This window comes from Myiozetetes cayanensis, unplaced genomic scaffold (genome assembly GCF_022539395.1).
Source record: "Myiozetetes cayanensis isolate MyiCay16 unplaced genomic scaffold, myiCay2020 scf7, whole genome shotgun sequence".
In the NCBI taxonomy this organism is placed as follows: Eukaryota; Metazoa; Chordata; class Aves; order Passeriformes; family Tyrannidae; genus Myiozetetes; species Myiozetetes cayanensis.
The window spans coordinates 12076576-12097145 of NW_026087964.1; the positions used below are offsets into that span (position 1 = coordinate 12076576).

Below are 20570 nucleotides of genomic sequence, written 5' to 3' on the forward strand. Positions count from 1 at the left end.
CATGGCTCTGTACTCTCCATAGCCTCCTCATATGTATTGTGGAGTGGCTACTAAGTTCCCTCCACCTCCCCAAGTCTTCTCCAGGCTCAACATGACCCATTCCCTTGATCTTTCCTCACAGGAGTATACTCCAGTTCTGACCATCTCAACAGCTCCCCATCACATTCACTCCAGTCTTTCTTAGATCTTAACTATATGTGTTAAATACATATCCTTTCACACACAGGCTCTCTGAATGCCTCATATTGCTTTTCTTGGAGCCTTCCCTTGTCAAAGTAGCAAATACTTGTGTTGTTTCAGTGGGAACCTAAATGTAAGGATCCCGAGGCAGGTGGACACCTCACATTGCACTGAATTAGCAGTAGGTCTGGGTATCAGGGGTCTCTCCGCCTGCAGGAATGTAGACAAACATTTTTGCCTCCTGTTCCTCTGTCAGGAAAATAAAGACAAATTCAAAGACCTCCACTGAAATGGATTTCCTGAGGTACTTACATATACAGGGACCAACTGGTTTACCTAAAAGGAATGAAACAGCAGGTTTCATTCACAAGGTACCCAAAGACTGCATTAAACTCACCACAAACACTTCTCAATTCATCCTTTCATTAATGAATAGCACTTTCATATCCAGAAGGTAACTGAAATGTCATGACTGGTTTCCGGTGCTAAACACAATTAAATGGTAATGCAGCTGATACAAGCACAGGGCTGTTATACTGAGGTGGGGTACTTCAGTTAACATCCAACTTTTAAACATTTTGAAAGCAGGATCATTACAGTTGCTGATTTGCTGATGGCAGAAAGGGGAAAATTTTCTTTTGGTGAACTGATGAAACCTCCTCTTTTCTCCTGCTACCAGTATGGTGGGCAACTGATTCTCCCAGACTTCTCTCAATGCAAGTCATTGTCTCATTTTTGAGGTCATTAGTGTTGTAGTGGAAAACATTCCCTCTGCACAGTGGATTTTGTTATCAGATAAAAAGTTTTAAAATATTTAAAAGCACACCTCGAGAAAATGTGCAACCTTCTGCTAACACTGCAAAAAGTTCCCTAATAAATATCACTTTGATGAATTCTGCACGTTTGCCAATCTAACAATTATATTCATGTCTATGACAGAAATAAGGGAATAGGTGTACTACTATATTTTTTACTCACAACACAGGAGCCTGGCAATGGTAACTGAAATTACAAATGAAAATTAGCCCCACTGGATTCATGGCAGACAAAAACACAGCTAACATTTTATCAGCATTCAAGCTGTATTTCTGCCTTGTACATACAATCTTCTGCACTGATCCTGTGTTCATGGCTTGTTGTTCTTTCCGGATATTTCAAGTGGTTTGGAAACAGAGAACTATTTTAAGTTTTTTGATATAAGGCTCCAAGTTTAATGATTGGACAGTTACGATCTGGAATTGTGTAGCGAGAATTACAAATCTGTGAGTAAAGCTAGAGAAGTACTTCAGTGAAGACTACCTTGCAGAAACTCTGTAATGGCAAACACAGAGAACTACGACTTCCTACAGTTTGAAGTTATCCAATTACATCCCTGCTGCGAAGGTCACCTGGGAACAAAAGGGATCATTGTTAAATATTAATGCGAATATAAACATGTCGTAATCTGACAACAGGCCATTAGGTCTTGTTTTGTGTTTTGATGAAATTTATGCCAGTTGCCCACGTTGCCAAGTGAGTTACTTTTCAGAATATCTACTGAACCCAAACATTAATATTACCACTAACAGGTCCTGATAACACTGAACTCTGCAGATGCATCACTGATGAACACTTCTGATCTGCTATGTTTAGAAATGTAAATGTATTCTTACACTACTCTTATTTCTACAATCTTTTTTTCCCTGCTGGCTGAAACTCATCATTGTAATACAAACCTCATAATATTGAAAATATTAATATTAATGAAAATGTGTTCACAGTGTGAAAGTAATGACTCAGACCTGTAACTTCTCTTACACATTCTACGAACAATCTCTTAGGAAACAAGTGTCAAATACCATGGCTTTATACAAGTAGCACCAGTTAAAATTTTAAGAAACACACAAGTACGTTTTCAAAAATCTTATTTTTATTGTTTGCACAAACTGTATCATCATTAACAGCTTTCATCTCTAACAAACTAAAGCAAATCAGCACACACAAAAACCTATGCAAACTCAGCACTCCTAAAGCAGAACCTTGGTTATTTAAATGCACACCTGAGTGTGTAACAAGCCTAGGGACAATTAGTTCATCCTAACACTTTAAACACAGTCGCTCCAGTTTCATGCATTTTTCTGGGCTGTTAAAAAGTTTCATTTTAGGGGCACAAAAAGAAAACAGCTACAAGACTTACAGAGAAAACTCATTTTTAAACCAAAATTCTTATGTCTAAATTGTTAAACTACAGCAAGGACCCTTCTTCAGCTGTAGTAATTTTGCTCTGCAAAACAAAACAAAAACAATTAGTCACTTTGCTGTATTAGGCGTAAATTATCATTAGCAACTTAATTACTTGCTGGCTCACGCTGCATATACTCCCATTTCTGTCAAATGTTTTCCAGGTTCACTCACCAGTTCCTGGCTTTCTCTCTGAGCCAAAATGGAAGTGGGTATAAAACCAAACAGTTCTGCAATGAAGGGCTTTGCCTTTTTAAATCCTGGCTGAAAACCTGAGACTTACCAGGCAGGTGCCTGCACGTGATCCCCTGTCAACCCGACAGTAACAGACCCACAAACCAACACATCCATTTGGTTTTAACTCATTTCTGCAATTTGTTTCTGAACTAACTGTTGAAATTTAAATAGCTGATCATTAACTAGCAGTTTTGATGAATAAACTTCATCTTCTCAGTTTCTTAATGTAGTTTTAATTTGTTCTAGCTGGTGCATTTGTTATTGGATCTGATGCATCTTACTTCCCCTGGCGTAAATCCAGAAGGCAGCACAAGAGGGAAGGAATGACAGAGAAAAATTAGCCCAATTCAAACAGTTAGAATGGAAATACCATAAGACTAACAACAGATAGGGCAAACATCTGAGTACATACTAAAGACTTCACAGGAGGCTGTAAAGGAATCCTAAACTAATAGGCATCACTGGAAGTTTAGCCCAGCCTCTCAGAAGCCACAAAACAGGATTTGCAATGTCAGATTTTAGCAAGTGAGCCTAGACCCTCCCTGTTCACATCCCTGAGAGACCCCCAAAGTAAATTTAAAACAAAAGTACAATAGAATTACTCCTGGGTATATTCTACTGTGCTTCCAGATGCAAATTTTACCTGAAGTAAGTCCTTAACCCCTAAAGATGCCAATAATGTAGGAGCAGAAATCATGCAGGGATTCCCAGCAATGTTCCCGTGCCAGTTTCATGGCTTCTGTTTCATTTTCAGACCATTGCCCTGCTCCTCTCATAGAAGTGGACATTTTCTGGACCGATTCTTCCTGGTTTGCTAGCTCTTCTGGCTCCACACCAGCAGCTATTTGCTTCATGAGAGCCTCTGGAGGAGCCTTTTGGCACATGGAGATCTTCAACACTTCCATGGATTCACAAGCATGAGGGATCTTTCTAAGTTCCGCGGCGATCTGATTCCAGTAAATCTTTGGATTGTTTCTGAAAGCACGACAGACTGAAGGCTTGCCAGTGAATTCACACCAGTAGGACATGTCTTGGCTTTTGCATTCAATTCTAAGTTTCATCTCATCATCCCCACTAATGCTCATTGTGCAAACGTCCTTGGTTTTAGTCCGAAATTTGATTTCTTCACCATTGCTTCTTTTCTTTGGCTTCAGCTTCTGCCCCAACCCTCCCGTGCCACAGATAACCACCAGAAAAAGAAGAGTAAAACTCTTCATGGTGAGAGGAGTTGACCGAGATCCTTGAGCAACACGATCCAAAAAAGTGAAAGCAGTAAGTAGATGGTTGTCCACAATTTAAAGGCTGGGCGCACAAAGAAGCCTCTTTCCAGCAAAACATGGGATGTAAGGGTTGGGCTTTTTTATAAAAATAAGAAACCACACTTCAGTAGGCATGTGCCTGTAATTTATAGCCTGAGGGAGTGCCGAATAACCTTGGGAGTGTGAACTCCCAAGAAGGTAACAAGACAAGTCTTGTAAAAGCAGTTAAATACAGAACGATAGTTGTATAACTGAGAAGCACATTCCTATTCAGGATGAACATGTCATATTTGATTTTTAACACATATTTTCCATTCTCCAGCTGCTTCATAGCTATCTTCATGCCAGAGCTTGTAAGACCATATCAAAGAAAAAAAGATAAAAGTGCCAAAGCAATCTCTGCAGCTACATCTGGATGATTATAAATGTGTCCTTGTAAAAAAGGCTGATTTGTGCAACGGGTTTTCTGTGGATTTGCACAGTAAGGATGCAACTTTAGCACTTCATTTTGTCTGCACATGACATGCAGTGAGGATGCATGGAAGGATCAACTGCACATTCTTTGACCCATGAAAGATTTTTACATTTACAATACTTAAACAAGATAAGGAATAAAGCTTGAGCAAAATAAGGTATTACAGGTCTAAACATACACCAAACATTTGGAAGTCTTATCATCACTGTCACACTGTGAGTTACTTTCAGCCAACAGAGCAAGACATCAGAACTAACTTATCATGGGTCACAGCAGCAGGAAACAGACTACAAAGCATGTCAGACAGATATTTGTGCTTCATCACTTTTTACCTTAAAAAAAAAAAAAAAAGGTATTTTCCTGTTCATAAAAAGTGAGCTGTAAAAATGACATAAAATAAAGGCAAGAGGATAGAAATAATTTAGTGCAGAAACCTGTCCTAGAAGTTTCTGCTGCATTAACTAAAAGCAGAGCTGAGGAAAAATCACTGTAACTCCCTTGGCATTCAGAAGGTCATGAGGAAAAGTCCCTCCCTCGCTGTGGTAAGACACAGTTCTTTTCTGGCTAATTAGACCCCCACCAGGCACTTCTTCCAAAGACATCTATGCTGCACCCAGCCTGACCGGACCAGCTTCTGGAAAGGAGTATTGTATTGTTTAGGTACGCAACTGTGGGGTGCTAGAAACCCTGGGGTTAAGACTGGTCATACAGAACAGAACAGAACACCAATTTTTGTATCTAGTCACTCATCAGGCAGCATTGAAGAAAATACCAAGGCAAAAACATTCATTTAACACAGAGGTCAAAGCAGAACAACAACAACAGAAGCTTCTTGGGGCAGTCGAACAAGAGTCCCAGCTGCCATGGGGGAATCTGGAAATTGCCCACTTGAAGATGAAGCCACCTGGAACAGCCATTCTGGGTATCCCAAACCTTGTTCTTCCAGTCAATGTGTCATCAAGTTCCCCATGACTAAATATCATTTAACAGAGAGAACAACCTTGTTTTCTTTTCATCCTTTCTCTAAGGCTATTTTAGTAACATTTTTAGTAGAGGCCTCATCTCTATTCTTCCTGTTACTTTCTCCTGTCTGTCTCTTTCAAGGCACAGTGTGTGGCTCTCCAGCCAAGTCTGAGGAGAATAACAGTACAAACCTACTTAAGACTTACACTCTTAGTTGTTTTCCAGGGTGTCTTATCACGCTTCAGCCAGCCAGAGAGAAGAATCTCCTTGCCCACATCACACTTAATTTCAAGGATTTCAAACCCCTACTGCAAGCACTCAAATGCCTCATAATATTTGACAAACAACTGTATTGTTTGCACTTTGTTATGCACAACAGCACTGACAGTTCTTAGATTAGAAACTCAAGACATCTGTGTCTCTCGTTACTTTATACCAGTTTCAGATCTCTTGTTCTCAAACTTTTCAAGTTTAATCATGAAAACAAATAAATTACAAGGATAAGGATAAATACCAAAGCTTGGATTCCAGTATATTTATGTACTACAGCTATTAGGTTACTGCCAAGCGTTTGTCTCACTCCCATCTGATTTTTGTGTCCTCTGCCTGCCCATGCTTCAGATGAAACAGCTCACGGTCTCTTGTATCAACAGAAAACCATTGTCCTTTTACAAGGTAAGCTAGACTGCCAGCAGTGAACTGTGCGAGCTGAAGAACTAGCAAATGTTTAATTCTGCTGTCAGGGCTCCAGAAACAGGTTATATGGATATACTCCACAACTCATCAGCTTGAATCCTACCATCTTTGCATAATTCACATTGTGAATTTGCGGAAGTTGGAAGCTCCCTCACCCAGAGTCAATGTTCTTTCAGTCCATCCTGCTCCAAAAACAAAAGTCAAATACAGAAGAAATTTTTATTCAGGGTAAAGAAATTGATTTTCCTAAGATTTTAACTCAGTGTAACTTTCTGAGACACATCTACAGAACAAAACAAGTGAGAATCAAACATCAGGTAGTTAAGCAAGTTCTTTTTTATTTAAATGAACTGGGAACATTTTCTCAAATTAAAAATAGAAACTTTTAAAAATCTGCAGTTCTGAACATTACATATACACATATGCTACATACTGTCAATTAGAAATGTTTCCATTTATGACGTAAAAATTAAAAATTTAAGGTTATTCTGGATTAAAGACTCGTATCACTTTTCAAGCATTTCTTAAAAATTATAATAATGACTTAGAGAATTATCCCTACTTCAACATAATGAACCTTGATGGAAACGAAGTTGACAATACTGATATATGAAGAGATTATTTTAGATCAATATATCCAACCACTTCACCTGCCAAAATGTTTTAGACTGGTAACACACATTTGGCCTTTTGATGAATTCTGTTGTTAACTAATTCAGCAATGCAACTGTCTGCCTAAATTCAAGGCAATAACTCTTAGTAACACAAATGTTAACTCCATTGCTAAACATATTTGAATTTTAACATTGGATATCACAGTTTAAAATTATTTAGGAAGAATAGTATCACTGCCCCTGAAAGAGCCACAGTGATACTATTAAGGATGTTACAGAAGTGGGTGTCAAAGAGGAAAAGGAAGACAGAGAATGTAAAGCATTCTAAAAACTGCCAACATAGGACATCCCTCATGCTCTTTTTGAGTACTACTGGACTCTAGAAAGCTTAGCTTTTTCACTATATTATGCAACCTGCACGTTCCCAACCCTCCCTCCCGAACTTTAAAAACAAACTTCTTCAAAAAGTCCCTTTTAGGTCTATACAGCAAAACCCACTAAATATTAAATAGTTAAAAAAAAAAAAAAAAGGAGGAAGAAAACAAAACTACAACTGAACTTTTCAGATGCACAAAGAGACACAGTGGAACCCATTAAAATTCAAATTTAGTCCAATGTGGTCATTCAAGAGCACCAAATAGCAACACTGATCATGCTGGTAAATTCATTTGTGTAGAGTATTATACAATATTAAAATCTTAACTAAACACTTAGAAGTTTTAAGAAAAATGTATATACAAAAGTCTCTGTATACAAAATGTATTTTTATGTAAACGTGTATGTACTGTATTTAACACAAATCAACAATTTAAGATAAGAACTTGAACAACTGTCAGAGAATTCCTAGGCAAAGGCTGTTAATCTAATTAATTTACAGACTGTGATGTAAGGTACAAAGCCCAGTGTAAAAAAGTAAAAAACAAAAAACATTTTAATTCAAGCCTTGAACAGTGGTATTTGAGAGGCAGTGCCCTGATCTCAAAATATTCTGTACAGTAGTTTATGGCATAACATTCAATAGTACATTTGGGGTTTACAGTACAGCTGACGTAAAGCAAGTGGCTCAGGATTCATCAGATGAATGGAAATGCCAACACACTTGGAAAAATAACGATATGCTCCCATAGAAGAATCTTGAGCCTCATTAACATAGCCTGGAAATAATAACAAAAACAATTCAGGAAAATCTGATAAAAAATTGATAAAGACAGAATTGTAATGTCATTTAACCAGAACAAAGGCACAGAATTTCGTAATTTTTTAAATTTTTAAATCTTAGAGCACCTTAGAGAGTTACAGAAATCAGAGCAGCCTTCTAATAGTAAAGCAGTAATAGACCTAGAATTTACTTAAAAAGCTTATTACTTACCCCTTAATGTTTCCAGTATGTGTTACCACTGTTCCACAGAGCTGTACAAGAAAAAAAAAACAGAAACCAAACTCATCATTTTCTTTTGCCCACAAATGGAACAGAAATACTCTGTCTAACTAAGGTGAGACAAGATCAGTTGGCAAAGACTCTTCTCAATCTTTTACCCATTCAGTCAAGCATTTTTCAAACAAGAGGAAATAAATTGATGGTTCTCTCCACCAGCCCTTCTGGTTATCTTTGTTTCATGATAGAAAGAAATGCCTGGATTGCCTATTCAACACAATTCCTTTGCAAATTTAATCCAGACTCTTATTTTGCTCTCACAAAAATGGTGGCTGCATTTGAGGTTATTTTTATCTTTGACATGTATATGAAAACACCTGTGTGAGACACATACACTGCACATAGCTCTCACTTGTACTTACATATCTTAGTGTTATAAAAATATTTGCCTCTCTTTCCAGCAAAATAATCCACCTGATTTTGGAGGCCATAAAAAATCCCAACCCTATGGGATTCTTTAAACCTGCAAAAGCACAGGTGTACAGAGATCTATTCAAAGTCATATCTGTCAAAGTATCTCCAAAAATAATTTGTAGGAAACGAAAAAAAATCAAGGATAAAAGCAAAGAGTATGCTGAAATGAAAATTAAAACCAAGACTTTATTCATATGGGAATCCCATACTGAGAAATTCAAAGCATGTATGCCATAATTAGCAGTTTTTCAAATTATCTCAGTTAGCAGATCAGAAGACAGCACTACTTCAAACTGAATGTTTAAATTTTATTATGGAAGCCCATTTTAAACAACTCAGAATTTAGGAAAAGTCAGGACTGGACTAGTTGATCTTTGTGTAAAACATTATTTTATGCTAGTAATTTTTAGGTTACTCAGGAACACTGAATTAAACTATTCATCAATGACTGAAATATAACAATAAAACAGGATATGAACCTCAAGAGTATTAATATCCACACTAAAGATTCAAAGATCAGAAAGGGACTTCTAAGGACTAAGCAATTATTAGTTTCCTCTTATGTAGAGTACTAGAAGTTCTTAAAAACAGATATGACAGTGGAGAGTACTTTACAATTAAACACCTTGTCAGTTAACTTAGAGAGTAAGTACCCTTCAGTTGCAGAATAGACCACATTTTTGTGATCATTAATATCGCTAAAAACTCCTTCAGAAGGAGATGTGAAATCAAGATCTGATCAGTAGATAATTATTGTAAAATACAGTTTTAAATACTACTACTAATTATTAACATCATCAGATGCAGCCATAAAATCTGGCAAGACCAAACTTTGAGCTCTCTTGGTGTTTATCTGTTACCTAAAGAGTGGTCATATTTTCTCTGCAAATACTAAACCTATACTTTCAGTCATGAAGGTGCAAGTTAAAGCACAGTGAGCTACAGATTTCAACCACAAATCTGATCCTTCCTTAAGCAACTTGCAAACTTTGCACAGCCAAATACTGAAGTTGTGGGACATCCTATGATATTTCTATGGAAACGGAAATTCTCACAACTAGCTGAAGTTTTACAGCACAGTTGTTGTAGAGGCAGAAAAGAACCCAAATATCCTCATTTTACACATAACTTGAACTTCTTTTTCTGTGATGTTACATTCTAGCCCACCCATGTAGAAACATCCATTTTCTATATAAATAAATAAAACTACTCAAGAGTACAAATGCATCCCATCCTATCACATTCAACTGCTATCAGAGTGTTTTAATAGGTTTGTCAATTTAGGACTACCCACTGTGCTAGCTAAATACCTAATTACATGGATTTTAAGATCAAATATAGGCAATTCCTTTGTTAAGCTGCAGGAACTTACTACAGTGTCTGCTGCTACATAAAGAACATTTGAGAAATATAAATCATACAGCATTGTTATACTGAATAATCATGCAAAAAAACCCAAACAGAAAATTAAATGATTCACTTTAAAGCATGCAGAAAATTGAACAGATGATTAAAAGAGTAGCTTAAGTAAGGACACATGAAGGCATGCAGTTTCAGACTTGGTTTACCTTGTAAAAACAGGATTGTGTATACCATATAAATGCTCTTTATGATAACCATTATTACCATTTTCTGTACTGTAATAAAATAAATACACCAAGAAAGACCATGTTAACTATAAGATGCACTATGTACAGTATGGCTTCTAAGACATGTACATGGATGATGGTATGATATGCAAAGATAAACTGTGTCTGTACAATAGAATATAATTTTTCCTTTGTAACTTTCAGGAGTTATGGCATAATTATAATTTTACATTTTTAAATATTTTTATATTCTCAAAAAATCAATTATTTTTCTATTCTTGTTGAGTTGGATACTCTAACATAATCTATAAAGTCTGGTGAAACAGAACACGTTACCTCTTTTGAAGTAACAAGTTACATCAAAAATATAAACCCTCCCACATTAATAAAATAATTGTAGCAAATATCAGCAAAAAATGTCTTACGTTTTCATGGGTATAGTTTCAACACTAAAAAACAGAGAAGAGGAGGAGTAATTAACTAGACACTAATAAGTGAGTAATTTTAGCTGTACACGACTGTTTCTGCTCTACTGACTTGTGAATGTGCAATGAAACACGACCAGTGTGAAATGTGAGAAATGCAGTGCACAGGCTAAATGAACGATGAGCAAAACAAAGAGCAGAAAAGAAAACAATAAAAACAAAACTGATGGGAAAATACGTAAGAATAGTTATCATAAAGTAAAATGCCAAGTCCCTGAGACAGAGGAACTGCAAGTGAAAAAGGAAAGACTGGTTAGGAATAACTAAGACAGCAAGAAAGCAAATCATTAATTCAAGGAGATTACAAATCAGACATAATTCACCTTAACAGGTTACTTAGCAGAGCTAATAACTTGCATGTTTGGAATTTACTTAGACATTGCTCATGAAGCCCTGAAGACCTCATTCTGAAACAAGTTTCTCAAGGTCAGAGCCAGCACTATCTGCAGAGTCATGGCCCCCAAAGGCCACCTGCATGAAGCACTTCAGAGGCACTGACCCAAACCAACAGCATCTCCTAAGAACATGTGGTTCTGCTCTGTCAGTGCAGGTTTAAGGATTATAGAGCCTTCACACTAGAAAAAAACCATTTTAATCCATTTGCCATTTAGTTTATTTAGGAGTATATACTTACTCATCATACACATCCTCTGTATCCATTCTACGATAGTATTTAGAGAGTTTTACAGCAAATATTATGGCAGGAATTAAAAACATTGAAGAGCCTCCCAAACCAAACCAGAAGGTATTCTGAAACAAATCAAAATCAAGAAAAAAAAATATCATGGAGAAAATCAATCAGAAAAGTAATGAACACCTGCTTGATGTTTGAACCACTGTTCCCAGAAGAACACAGCAGAAATTAGTGGCACCAGTTTGATGGTCTGTCTGAGCACCTTTATATCAGTGTGGAACAAGGCACATCAAGCATCCTCCACTGTTAGTGTGAGCCTAACAACATCACCAATCTTACAAATGTAACCAAACAGGAATATGGCCAAAGTTGCTCAAAGCTACTTAGGCCATAGGGGCCTAAGAAGTTATTTCAATGTACTCAGCTGTGGGCTAGAAAGTAATTTTCCATCTCACTATTAATTTACTAGCCACATTGGGTTTTTTCCTTGATATTTTAAACCACCTTTCTTAAAATTCTTGTCAAAATATGAGTTCACAGCACTTTCTCAAGGTACTTGATAACTTGCTAATTGCAGCCCTGTTTGTGTAACTAATTTCATTATCATACAGTTGAACTGAGTTATCACCTAATGTTAAAATAATGATTTTTCAAATTTGATTTGTATTGGCTGGAGGCATTTTGACTTCCAAGTGACTCAGCTAAGTTCTACCATGAGGAAAATCACGGGTCATCTCTTACCAGATGGTTAATGGCTCCACAAAGGAGAACAGAAGCTCTGTAATGTATGAACTAATCAACGAGTACAACATGATTCCAGTAGGTTGGGGGGTCTCATAGTTAAGCATTACCAAGATTAAACATTTCTTAGTTAAGCATTATCAAGGTTAGAGTGCTTTGCCTTTGATAGATTGCAGGTATTTACTGCTGGTTACGACCAGGACCTAGCTAGAAGTGCCATAAAGCTAAGTAACAGCTAGGAGACATTTTAGGTACTTTCCAGGCACATGGCTGCTTGCTTTACTTTTAATACATGCTGTCCTCTTTCCAAGCTCTCTTGGCAAGATGAAAAAGCCAATATTGCCCTTATATACTGCTACAAGTCATGCTCCAAGTCCCCAACGTACAGAAACTAATCTAAAGATCTGTCTGCTACAAGTCAAGTGATAAAATCTCATTCAGGTTTTCTAGATTCCAGGAAAGATACTTGAGAAAGTTTTCCTTGGTATTTTTCACTCACTTCCTGCCCCTACTTCACCCCCATAAGTTAGAAATAATTACAGATGAAATTTCAGACTTTTCTGCTTTTCCATTTCAAGGTGGTTCAGAATCAGTTGATTTTAAAGAATTCTTGCTAATACAAGCTGAAGTTTAATGAAAATCTAAAACAAGTCCAGCACTGGCTTGTCTTTGGACTTGATCCAGATAAGAACATTTTCCTTACATAACTTTGTATGTGATACTTTATTATTTTACTTCAGAGTAGTCTAGCTGGAATAATTAAATGCAGATGTACACTGAAAGAATTTCCCACTTGATACCCCAATTCTGAGTAACATAAAATGTTTCTTACCACAGAATCAGTTATATAGCTGCATAAAAAATATCTACTGCTGTATCTATCACATTGGCAATAGGCTTGCATGCTGCTACTTCCATGGCAATCTGAAAGCAAGATTTTAAAAAAATATAGTCGGGAGTATCTAACAGAATAAAATAAGAATCTCTAAACTTGCTTACAGTTATATTTTATTAAATTGTTATGTCTCACCCTATCCAAATTCAAAATAAATACCAGTGGGATATGCTATGAACTGAGTTTCTTTTAAACTGAGTTATCACCTAATGTTAAAATAATGATTTTTCAAATTTGATTTGTATTGGCTGGAGGCATTTTGACTTCCAAGTGACTCAGCTAAGTTCTACCATGAGGAAAATCACGGGTCATCTCTTACCAGATGGTTAATGGCTCCACAAAGGAGAACAGAAGCTCTGTAATGTATGAACTAATCAACGAGTACAACATGATTCCAGTAGGTTGGGGGGTCTCATAGTTAAGCATTACCAAGATTAAACATTTCTTAGTTAAGCATTATCAAGGTTAGAGTGCTTTGCCTTTGATAGATTGCAGATATTTACTGCTGGTTACGACCAGGACCTAGCTAGAAGTGCCATAAAGCTAAGTAACAGCTAGGAGACATTTTAGGTACTTTCCAGGCACATGGCTGCTTGCTTTACTTTTAATACATGCTGTCCTCTTTCCAAGCTCTCTTGGCAAGATAAAAAAGCCAATATTGCCCTTATATACTGCTACAAGTCATGCTCCAAGTCCCCAACGTACAGAAACTAATCTAAAGATCTGTCTGCTACAAGTCAAGTGATAAAATCTCATTCAGGTTTTCTAGATTCCAGGAAAGATACTTGAGAAAGTTTTCCTTGGTATTTTTCACTCACTTCCTGCCCCTACTTCACCCCCATAAGTTAGAAATAATTACAGATGAAATTTCAGACTTTTCTGCTTTTCCATTTCAAGGTGGTTCAGAATCAGTTGATTTTAAAGAATTCTTGCTAATACAAGCTGAAGTTTAATGAAAATCTAAAACAAGTCCAGCACTGGCTTGTCTTTGGACTTGATCCAGATAAGAACATTTTCCTTACATAACTTTGTATGTGATACTTTATTATTTTACTTCAGAGTAGTCTAGCTGGAATAATTAAATGCAGATGTACACTGAAAGAATTTCCCACTTGATACCCCAATTCTGAGTAACATAAAATGTTTCTTACCACAGAATCAGTTATATAGCTGCATAAAAAAATATCTACTGCTGTATCTATCACATTGGCAATAGGCTTGCATGCTGCTACTTCCATGGCAATCTGAAAGCAAGATTTTAAAAAAATATAGTCGGGAGTATCTAACAGAATAAAATAAGAATCTCTAAACTTGCTTACAGTTATATTTTATTAAATTGTTATGTCTCACCCTATCCAAATTCAAAATAAATACCAGTGGGATATGCTATGAACTGAGTTTCTTTTAAACATCAGCTTACTTTCTCAAAGCCTGCAGCTGAAGAGAGAAATTTAAAATGAGATGCTAATGACATCAATTTGAACTATGCAGGTCAGGCTCAGTGCAGTATTGCCAAAAATGGTAGACTTCAGGCTAGCCTTGAAATCAATATTATTAAATTTGCACTGCATTCCAACCAACACAGCTCCTCATTTCTATTCTGCAAACCCAACAAAACTATAGGAGACCAACTTTCTCACTGATACTAAATACAAATGTAATAAAAACTGAAACTATAAAACATACTATCATAGTAACATTTTGGTTTTATTATTATATTTAGCTTTATTATGTTTTTTTTTTAAACATAGCTTCTCTCAATTAAGTAAATGCACCTTACCGACTCCTTGACCCACTCAGTGTATTGCTCAAAGTAGCCAATTATGGTATCCATGTACTTTTTTGTCTCCTAGGACCAGAAAAAAAAGAACAAAAGCAAGTTAACCTCTACCTCCATGACATCAAATTAATGTATTTTGATCAAATAAAGCTTACCTGGACAATAACTTGAGAAGCGTTGTTATTTATGAGAAACTGGGCAGTATTAACAGCACTAATGACATTTTTCACCTTAACCTGGAGAGGAAGAGATGGTGTTTAATATAAATAAATCCCTTTCAGGCTGTTGCAATGGCTCTGCAGCCATTGTCAACACCTGTTCTCTTGATAAGCCTGCATCACTGTCTTGTCAAAACCTGATAAAACTTGCAATTCTAGACAGAACATAAGCCTGCCTAAGGATTCATGAACATCTGACAAAATTCTCTCACTGCTAAAAAAGGTTTGTATCAGTGGTTAAGGCCAGTATCTCTTCCTGGAAACTACATAACTAATTTATATACTAGGATATGTTTTATCTTCCACTCTTTCTTTCCTTTAAGTGTAGAAATAGTTTAAATCAATGCCTGTATAAGCACTACAGACACACATGGTGCACAGGAAGAAAACACTGGGTTATATAGTATTACAACAACTCTTGATGACTCAAGTAGGATTCTATACAGCCAGAATATGCCCCTAATCAATAACCTAAAGGATTGAGATGCTTTTTCAATATATGTAGAACCCCATAAAGTCTTTCAAAGAACATAAACAAAGAACAGTGTACACAGAGCCTGAAAATGCAGAGATGTCAAACATGATCTCTTCCTTATCAACACTTCATTTTACAGTTTCTTATCTCCCCACCCAGACTCAAATCACAGACTCTAAAAGACATCTAGCTGGTCTGCTGCTGTGGATGGGTGAAAACTGCAATGGGAAGCACTGAGGTAGGTATGACCCACAAATATGTTGTGACTATGACCATGTTAGTGTGCCTAGATTCTTGCTACCAGAGCCAAGGCAGGCTAGTGGCAACAGAAAGCTTTGCTGCCAGAAAATAACTGTCCTGCTGGCCTCACTCTGGCAGAGTATGGAGCCAGCTGGTTTCACTGTGATGCAGGCAGCAGTTGCTACCTAGAGAGGAAACCTGGGCTGCCCTGGGGAAGCCTCAAAACACATCCAGGTTCCCAAGTGAGGGAGGATGATGCTGTAGGAGCAGGGAGTTATCAAGTGCAGTCTAATGAAACAGAGCCCAGTGGGAGCTGAACATGGAACAAGAGGTGGTTAAGGATGTGAATCACAAAGCACTCTCTTGTCAGCTGTACTTTTGCATTTTGTTTCTTGGTTGTTCCCCCCAAATTCTACACTAAAGGATTCTAGAAAAAACCAAACCTACATTTTGAGGAAAATTAGTAAGCACACATGGAGCCCCTGGTGGTCTAGTGGTAAAGGCGCCGCGCTATCACCGCCGAGACCCGGGTTCGATTCCCGGTCAGGGCCACTCCCAGGCAGGTGGGGCTCGTTAGCCCTTAAAGGCAACCCACCTACGTCCTGAGGACCTCGCTGCCACCGTCCAAGCTCGCTTGGCCCCGGCAGATGAACCTTAGGATTAAAGGGTGGGCTCAGTTCCGCGCACACTGTGTCTCACCTGAAAAATCCAATGCGCAGGCTGGAAGGTGGAAAGACCTTCCCCGGATCTTCGCTCGCGAAGACTGGCCATTATTATTATTAGTAAGCACACAGAACTGTACTGAAGTCTATTTTATCATGTGACAGCTCAGTTTACAACTCATACTCCAAAAAAACATCTCAACCATTTTTCTTCCCCCCCTTTTTGTGCAGAAGAGATATCTAACTCCTTGTTAGTACCTCAATGCATTACAATCTCTCACAATAACAGAACAGCTGTAAATAGAAGAAAATAGTACTGAAAATATAATCCCTGCATATGTGGTGAAAGGATTTAAACCACAAAAATGTTCCTATTGTCAGAAAGAGCAGCTTACCATAAGTTCAGATGATGTTCTTTTCAGTAACCTAATGCTCTGGTTTAAAGTGCTCTATTGGAAAAGAGGGGAGGAAAAAAGCTTCAAGTCATTACTACAGGTATGAGCACATCTGTTTTAACATTATATTCATGTTTTGACCTTCTATAGATTATTTTGTTATTAATAATAAGTATCACATTATGTGTAACAGTAACAACTGCATTAAAATTAATACATTGTGGATTTAATCAGTATTTCACCAACAGCACTGATTTAACTTAAGCTAGATCCAATAAATTCATTAAGATTTAGCTGGAGGGAAGACGGAACAGTTAAAATCAGAAGCAAGTGTTCAGAGAATTCTATACTGTGCAGTTTCTGAAGGGAAAAAGCACTTACCCTAGCTTTAACATATTTCTTGACAGTCAGTTTTTGTAAAAGAAAAAAGAGATGAAAATAATTAGGAGTTAATTAGGAAAGAACAGCATAGAATCAGAGTGGACCAGAAGACCTAATGCTTTTCTATAAGCTGGCTTTGATAGGGGCAGAAATACTGTATCAGAAGCCAGGATAAATTAAAGGTCTTCATGTTATGTAGAGGAAAAAACAACACTGAGCATGTAGGAGATTCACAGCTTGATACTATACAAATCCACATCTGGCAAAATCAGGCAGAAGAAGCTCTTTCACATCTTTCATAGCATCAAATAAAAAACCACTTTGGCTCTAAATACTACTCTCAAGTGTTTCCAATTCCATTAGGTGACTGCTAACTCCAAGAAAGAGTGAAAGTAGTAACTGCTTTTTATCACTGAAGACAAATGGCAAGTAAAAAAGAAAATGATTTCGGGTTAGAGTTTTGTAAAGTTCTCCCCTGCTTCCTCTTTTATTCATATATAATCACAAGTGGCTACAGAAAAAAATAGTGAAGAAAAAGATCATGATTTTAGACAGTATTATAAAACAGTAGTATTGTAAGTAGGAAAACTAATTTTTAATCACATACTTTACCCAGGTTACTCTTCATGTGCTAATGCAAGTCCAGCTTTCTAACCTCTATTTAAGAGATTTAGAGATTCATATTTTCTACAAATATGTTTCAATATTACTTTAATGTTTTTACCATAGCTTGCTCCAGTGGAACGACTTGCTGGTTATGAATCATCCGAATGCTGTTTGCGTGTCCTTTTAAGGCATTTTCCAGTGCTCCCTTTGGCTGCAAAAAATGCAATTATGCAGTATTGTTCAGTAATCTCAAAGCTTTCCAACAAAGCAAAACCCCATGCAAGTTGCACGTTATAGTCATCCACTCCAGAACAGCTCATGCTAAAAATGGGATATGGCAAACTGAATTCCTCAACACAAGGAGGGGAAAATAATCACCGTATCAATAATTCAAGCTTCAGCAACCAAACCAGATATATCACCTTGCTTTTCTGGCTACAACATTATCAGCACAGATTTAACGGAAGAGAATTTTCACATGGTGCACTAAGTAATTTTGAACACAGAAGAGTGAGCACACCCCCCTTGCAGTCGCCACAAGCCAGACCTCGCTGCAAGAACCCCGCAGCACTGCACCCCAGCTGGGACGAGCATCTCTCAGTCATGGGTACTTGCTTTTGTTTTGGCAATGTGGACATCACCCTGGGGCACCCTCTGCTTTCTGAGAGGCACAGAAATTTAGATATTTTCAGCCAGCAACTTGGAAAGCTGCCTGTGAAGGGTATTTTCCATTTCTGTGGCTCCCGCCTTTCAGTCAGAAGATTTGAGCTCGTGCCCTGATTTTCAAGTCCAAATGCCTGTCTGGAGCTCACGCTCGTTGCAAAATCCTAAAAATTTCATTTTACTCCCAGAAATAAATTTACTTTCCGTTTCCTTTTGGGTGGCTAAACCACTTGGCTCCCTGCATATCCACTGAATACACACTGTTAACTCCATTTTGGAAGTGTAATAATGGCAGACCTCAATGCTCAGAGATGTGTTTCCTTCCTGGGAAGTATTCATGTAAGCAGTCAGCTATGGCAACTGAAGAGTTTCAGGATAATTCATCTCCTGTACTGACAAGGTGAATTCATTCACCTAATAACACCTGTTGGTGGTATTGCTCCCTCCTCCATACGCTGACCCCCCTGGTTTGATGTAAGTTTTTTTTTCCACTGCAAAAACATACATTCAGTTTTGTCTAAGGTTTCAAAAAATGCAAACTATACACCTGAAGTTAATGAATTCCAATAGTTTTTAGTTTATTTTTTAATTGATTGTTCTAAGGTCTATCACTAATAATAAAGTGGGATTATAAAATATCCTTGGAAACCAGTACCATTTTTTAACAATCAAATGTCTGCAATACATTGTATTGTTGTGGTTTTGGGTTGGTTTTGGGTTTTTTTTAGACATGCCATAGATTACACTCAGTAGCATCACAAGGAAGAAATAAAAATACTGTAATAGCGAACACATTTACTACTGAATTTATATGTCTCTTATATGAAGAAATTACTCTGTCTGATCCATTCTCAATTCTATTGCTTCCTTAACATTCTACTACTATAAAAAATAATGAAAACAACCTACCAGGACAATATATTTGCCTTTATGAAACTATGCAAATATACCCCAGGGGCAACTCTATGTTAACATGTTTGAAGAACTCCAGCTTTCACTTGTAAAATAGCCCCAAATCAACAACAAAACCACCTCACCTGTATAACCTTCAAAACGGCACAGTGAAAACTGGAAACTGAAGTAAAGTGTGGCCAAAGATACTGATAACCTGCCCAAGTTAGCAGGCAACCTGCATGGGTAAGCAGGCAATGAGCAGTTCACCCATGGTGCTTGGAGAAGTTGCTAACTACAATACAAGAAAACTCCAGGAACGGTCTGACCTTGACAGGAGCACATGTGAAACAGAAAAAACCCCAACCAACCAAAAAAACCCTAAAAACCAGCAACAGGTGTGCACAAATCATGCAAAAAGCTGATGTAAACGCAGCAGGGGCTTCCACCAGTGCCCTCCTCTCCCTGGAGGAAGGATGGATGGATATCTGATAAATTCCAAACAGTGTGGTCTTCCTCTGCTGTGTCCCTTAGTGATCCAACCAACCGTGTGTGCAGTGTAACTCTTCCTCCTGCATTGCAATGCAGGAATCTGTCTCGGGCCAGTGTCCAAAACATGACTCTCATTTTGGAAAATGAGTATAAAGTGACCTTGACAGGCATACAAACATATCAACTGAACAGTCACTATCCATTAACATGGATCTGTGCCACTTGCAGATTGATTCATTTGTGGGAAATGTTGTAGCAGTACCCTCTGACCATTCTCCATGTGTCTGCTTTCAAAAACCCCTTCAGAGCAGACAGGGTTTCTTTTGTGCATCCTCCCTCCACAATGGAGCCCCAGTTCTCACTAGAGCTCTTATGAGCTGTCACAGTATAAATATTGTCGCTAATTGCAAAGTCTTCTGCTCACTAACTGAAAGAAAATGACTTCAAATCATCTTTTCCATCATGATCTAACCAATTTTTCTTCCAATTGGGACCTGAAAATGTAGAGAGCATAACAGGAAATACTGAAATGGAGTATTCGCCTCATTTCTCCAGCAAACAGTGTAATTTAAGAAAATACACTTCCAAAGCAGAAACTGTACAACAGCATACAAAAATCAGTAATTAGCAACATTTAAAATATAGCTCATAGGAAACACTGTTCTAGAAAGTTTTTCCTTACGTGCCAATGCACAACGTATGTAAGTGTCCGAAGTACAGAATTCTCCCACAGAAAGTCTACTTTGCCATGTATTGATACTTGTATTGTATATAAATAACACATTTTATGTATTATTTTATTACTGAATTAAACTTACCAGCTGGTCTGCTCTTGCTTCTAAGTCATTAGCAAAAGAGAGAAGATCAACCTTGGTAACACTTTTATTGATCTGAAACAAGATGTGAACAGTAAGAAACAGAGTGTGTTAT

The 20570-nt window shown here is 37.4% G+C and overlaps 2 protein-coding genes across 12 annotated transcripts in view; both read right to left on the reverse strand.

Moving 5' to 3' along the window:
- Positions 1 to 3293: 3293 nt before the first annotated feature.
- On the reverse strand, positions 3294 to 3854 carry FGFBP2 (fibroblast growth factor binding protein 2). Its single transcript, XM_050338480.1, has one exon. The coding sequence runs from the start codon at positions 3852 to 3854 to the stop codon at positions 3294 to 3296; it is 561 nt and encodes a 186-aa protein (XP_050194437.1).
- Positions 3855 to 6345: 2491 nt separating this feature from the next.
- PROM1 (prominin 1) overlaps positions 6346 to 20570 on the reverse strand; it is a 63471-nt gene continuing 49246 nt past the window's right edge. For 3 of the 11 annotated variants that reach the window (XM_050338402.1, XM_050338403.1, XM_050338405.1), the window contains 11 exons: positions 20459 to 20530; positions 17713 to 17805; positions 16989 to 17006; positions 16608 to 16661; positions 14773 to 14853; positions 14618 to 14686; positions 13989 to 14081; positions 11202 to 11317; positions 10062 to 10130; positions 8014 to 8054; positions 6346 to 7798 (listed from right to left, as the gene is read on the reverse strand). In XM_050338402.1, the coding sequence (XP_050194359.1) occupies positions 8036 to 8054; positions 10062 to 10130; positions 11202 to 11317; positions 13989 to 14081; positions 14618 to 14686; positions 14773 to 14853; positions 16608 to 16661; positions 16989 to 17006; positions 17713 to 17805; positions 20459 to 20530 (684 nt within the window). In that variant the 3' untranslated portion in view covers positions 6346 to 7798; positions 8014 to 8035. Of the gene's footprint in view, positions 7799 to 8013; positions 8055 to 10061; positions 10796 to 11201; positions 11318 to 12774; positions 12867 to 13988; positions 14082 to 14617; positions 14687 to 14772; positions 14854 to 16607; positions 16662 to 16988; positions 17007 to 17712; positions 17806 to 20458; positions 20531 to 20570 lie in introns of those variants that run through there. The other 8 variants (XM_050338406.1, XM_050338404.1, XM_050338410.1 and 5 more) reach the window with 6 other exon arrangements.

Bases quoted from the DNA above. Each gene is read 5' to 3' on its own strand.
- FGFBP2 (XM_050338480.1), bottom strand. From the start codon at position 3,854: ATGAAGAGTTTTACTCTTCTTTTTCTGGTGGTTATCTGTGGCACGGGA.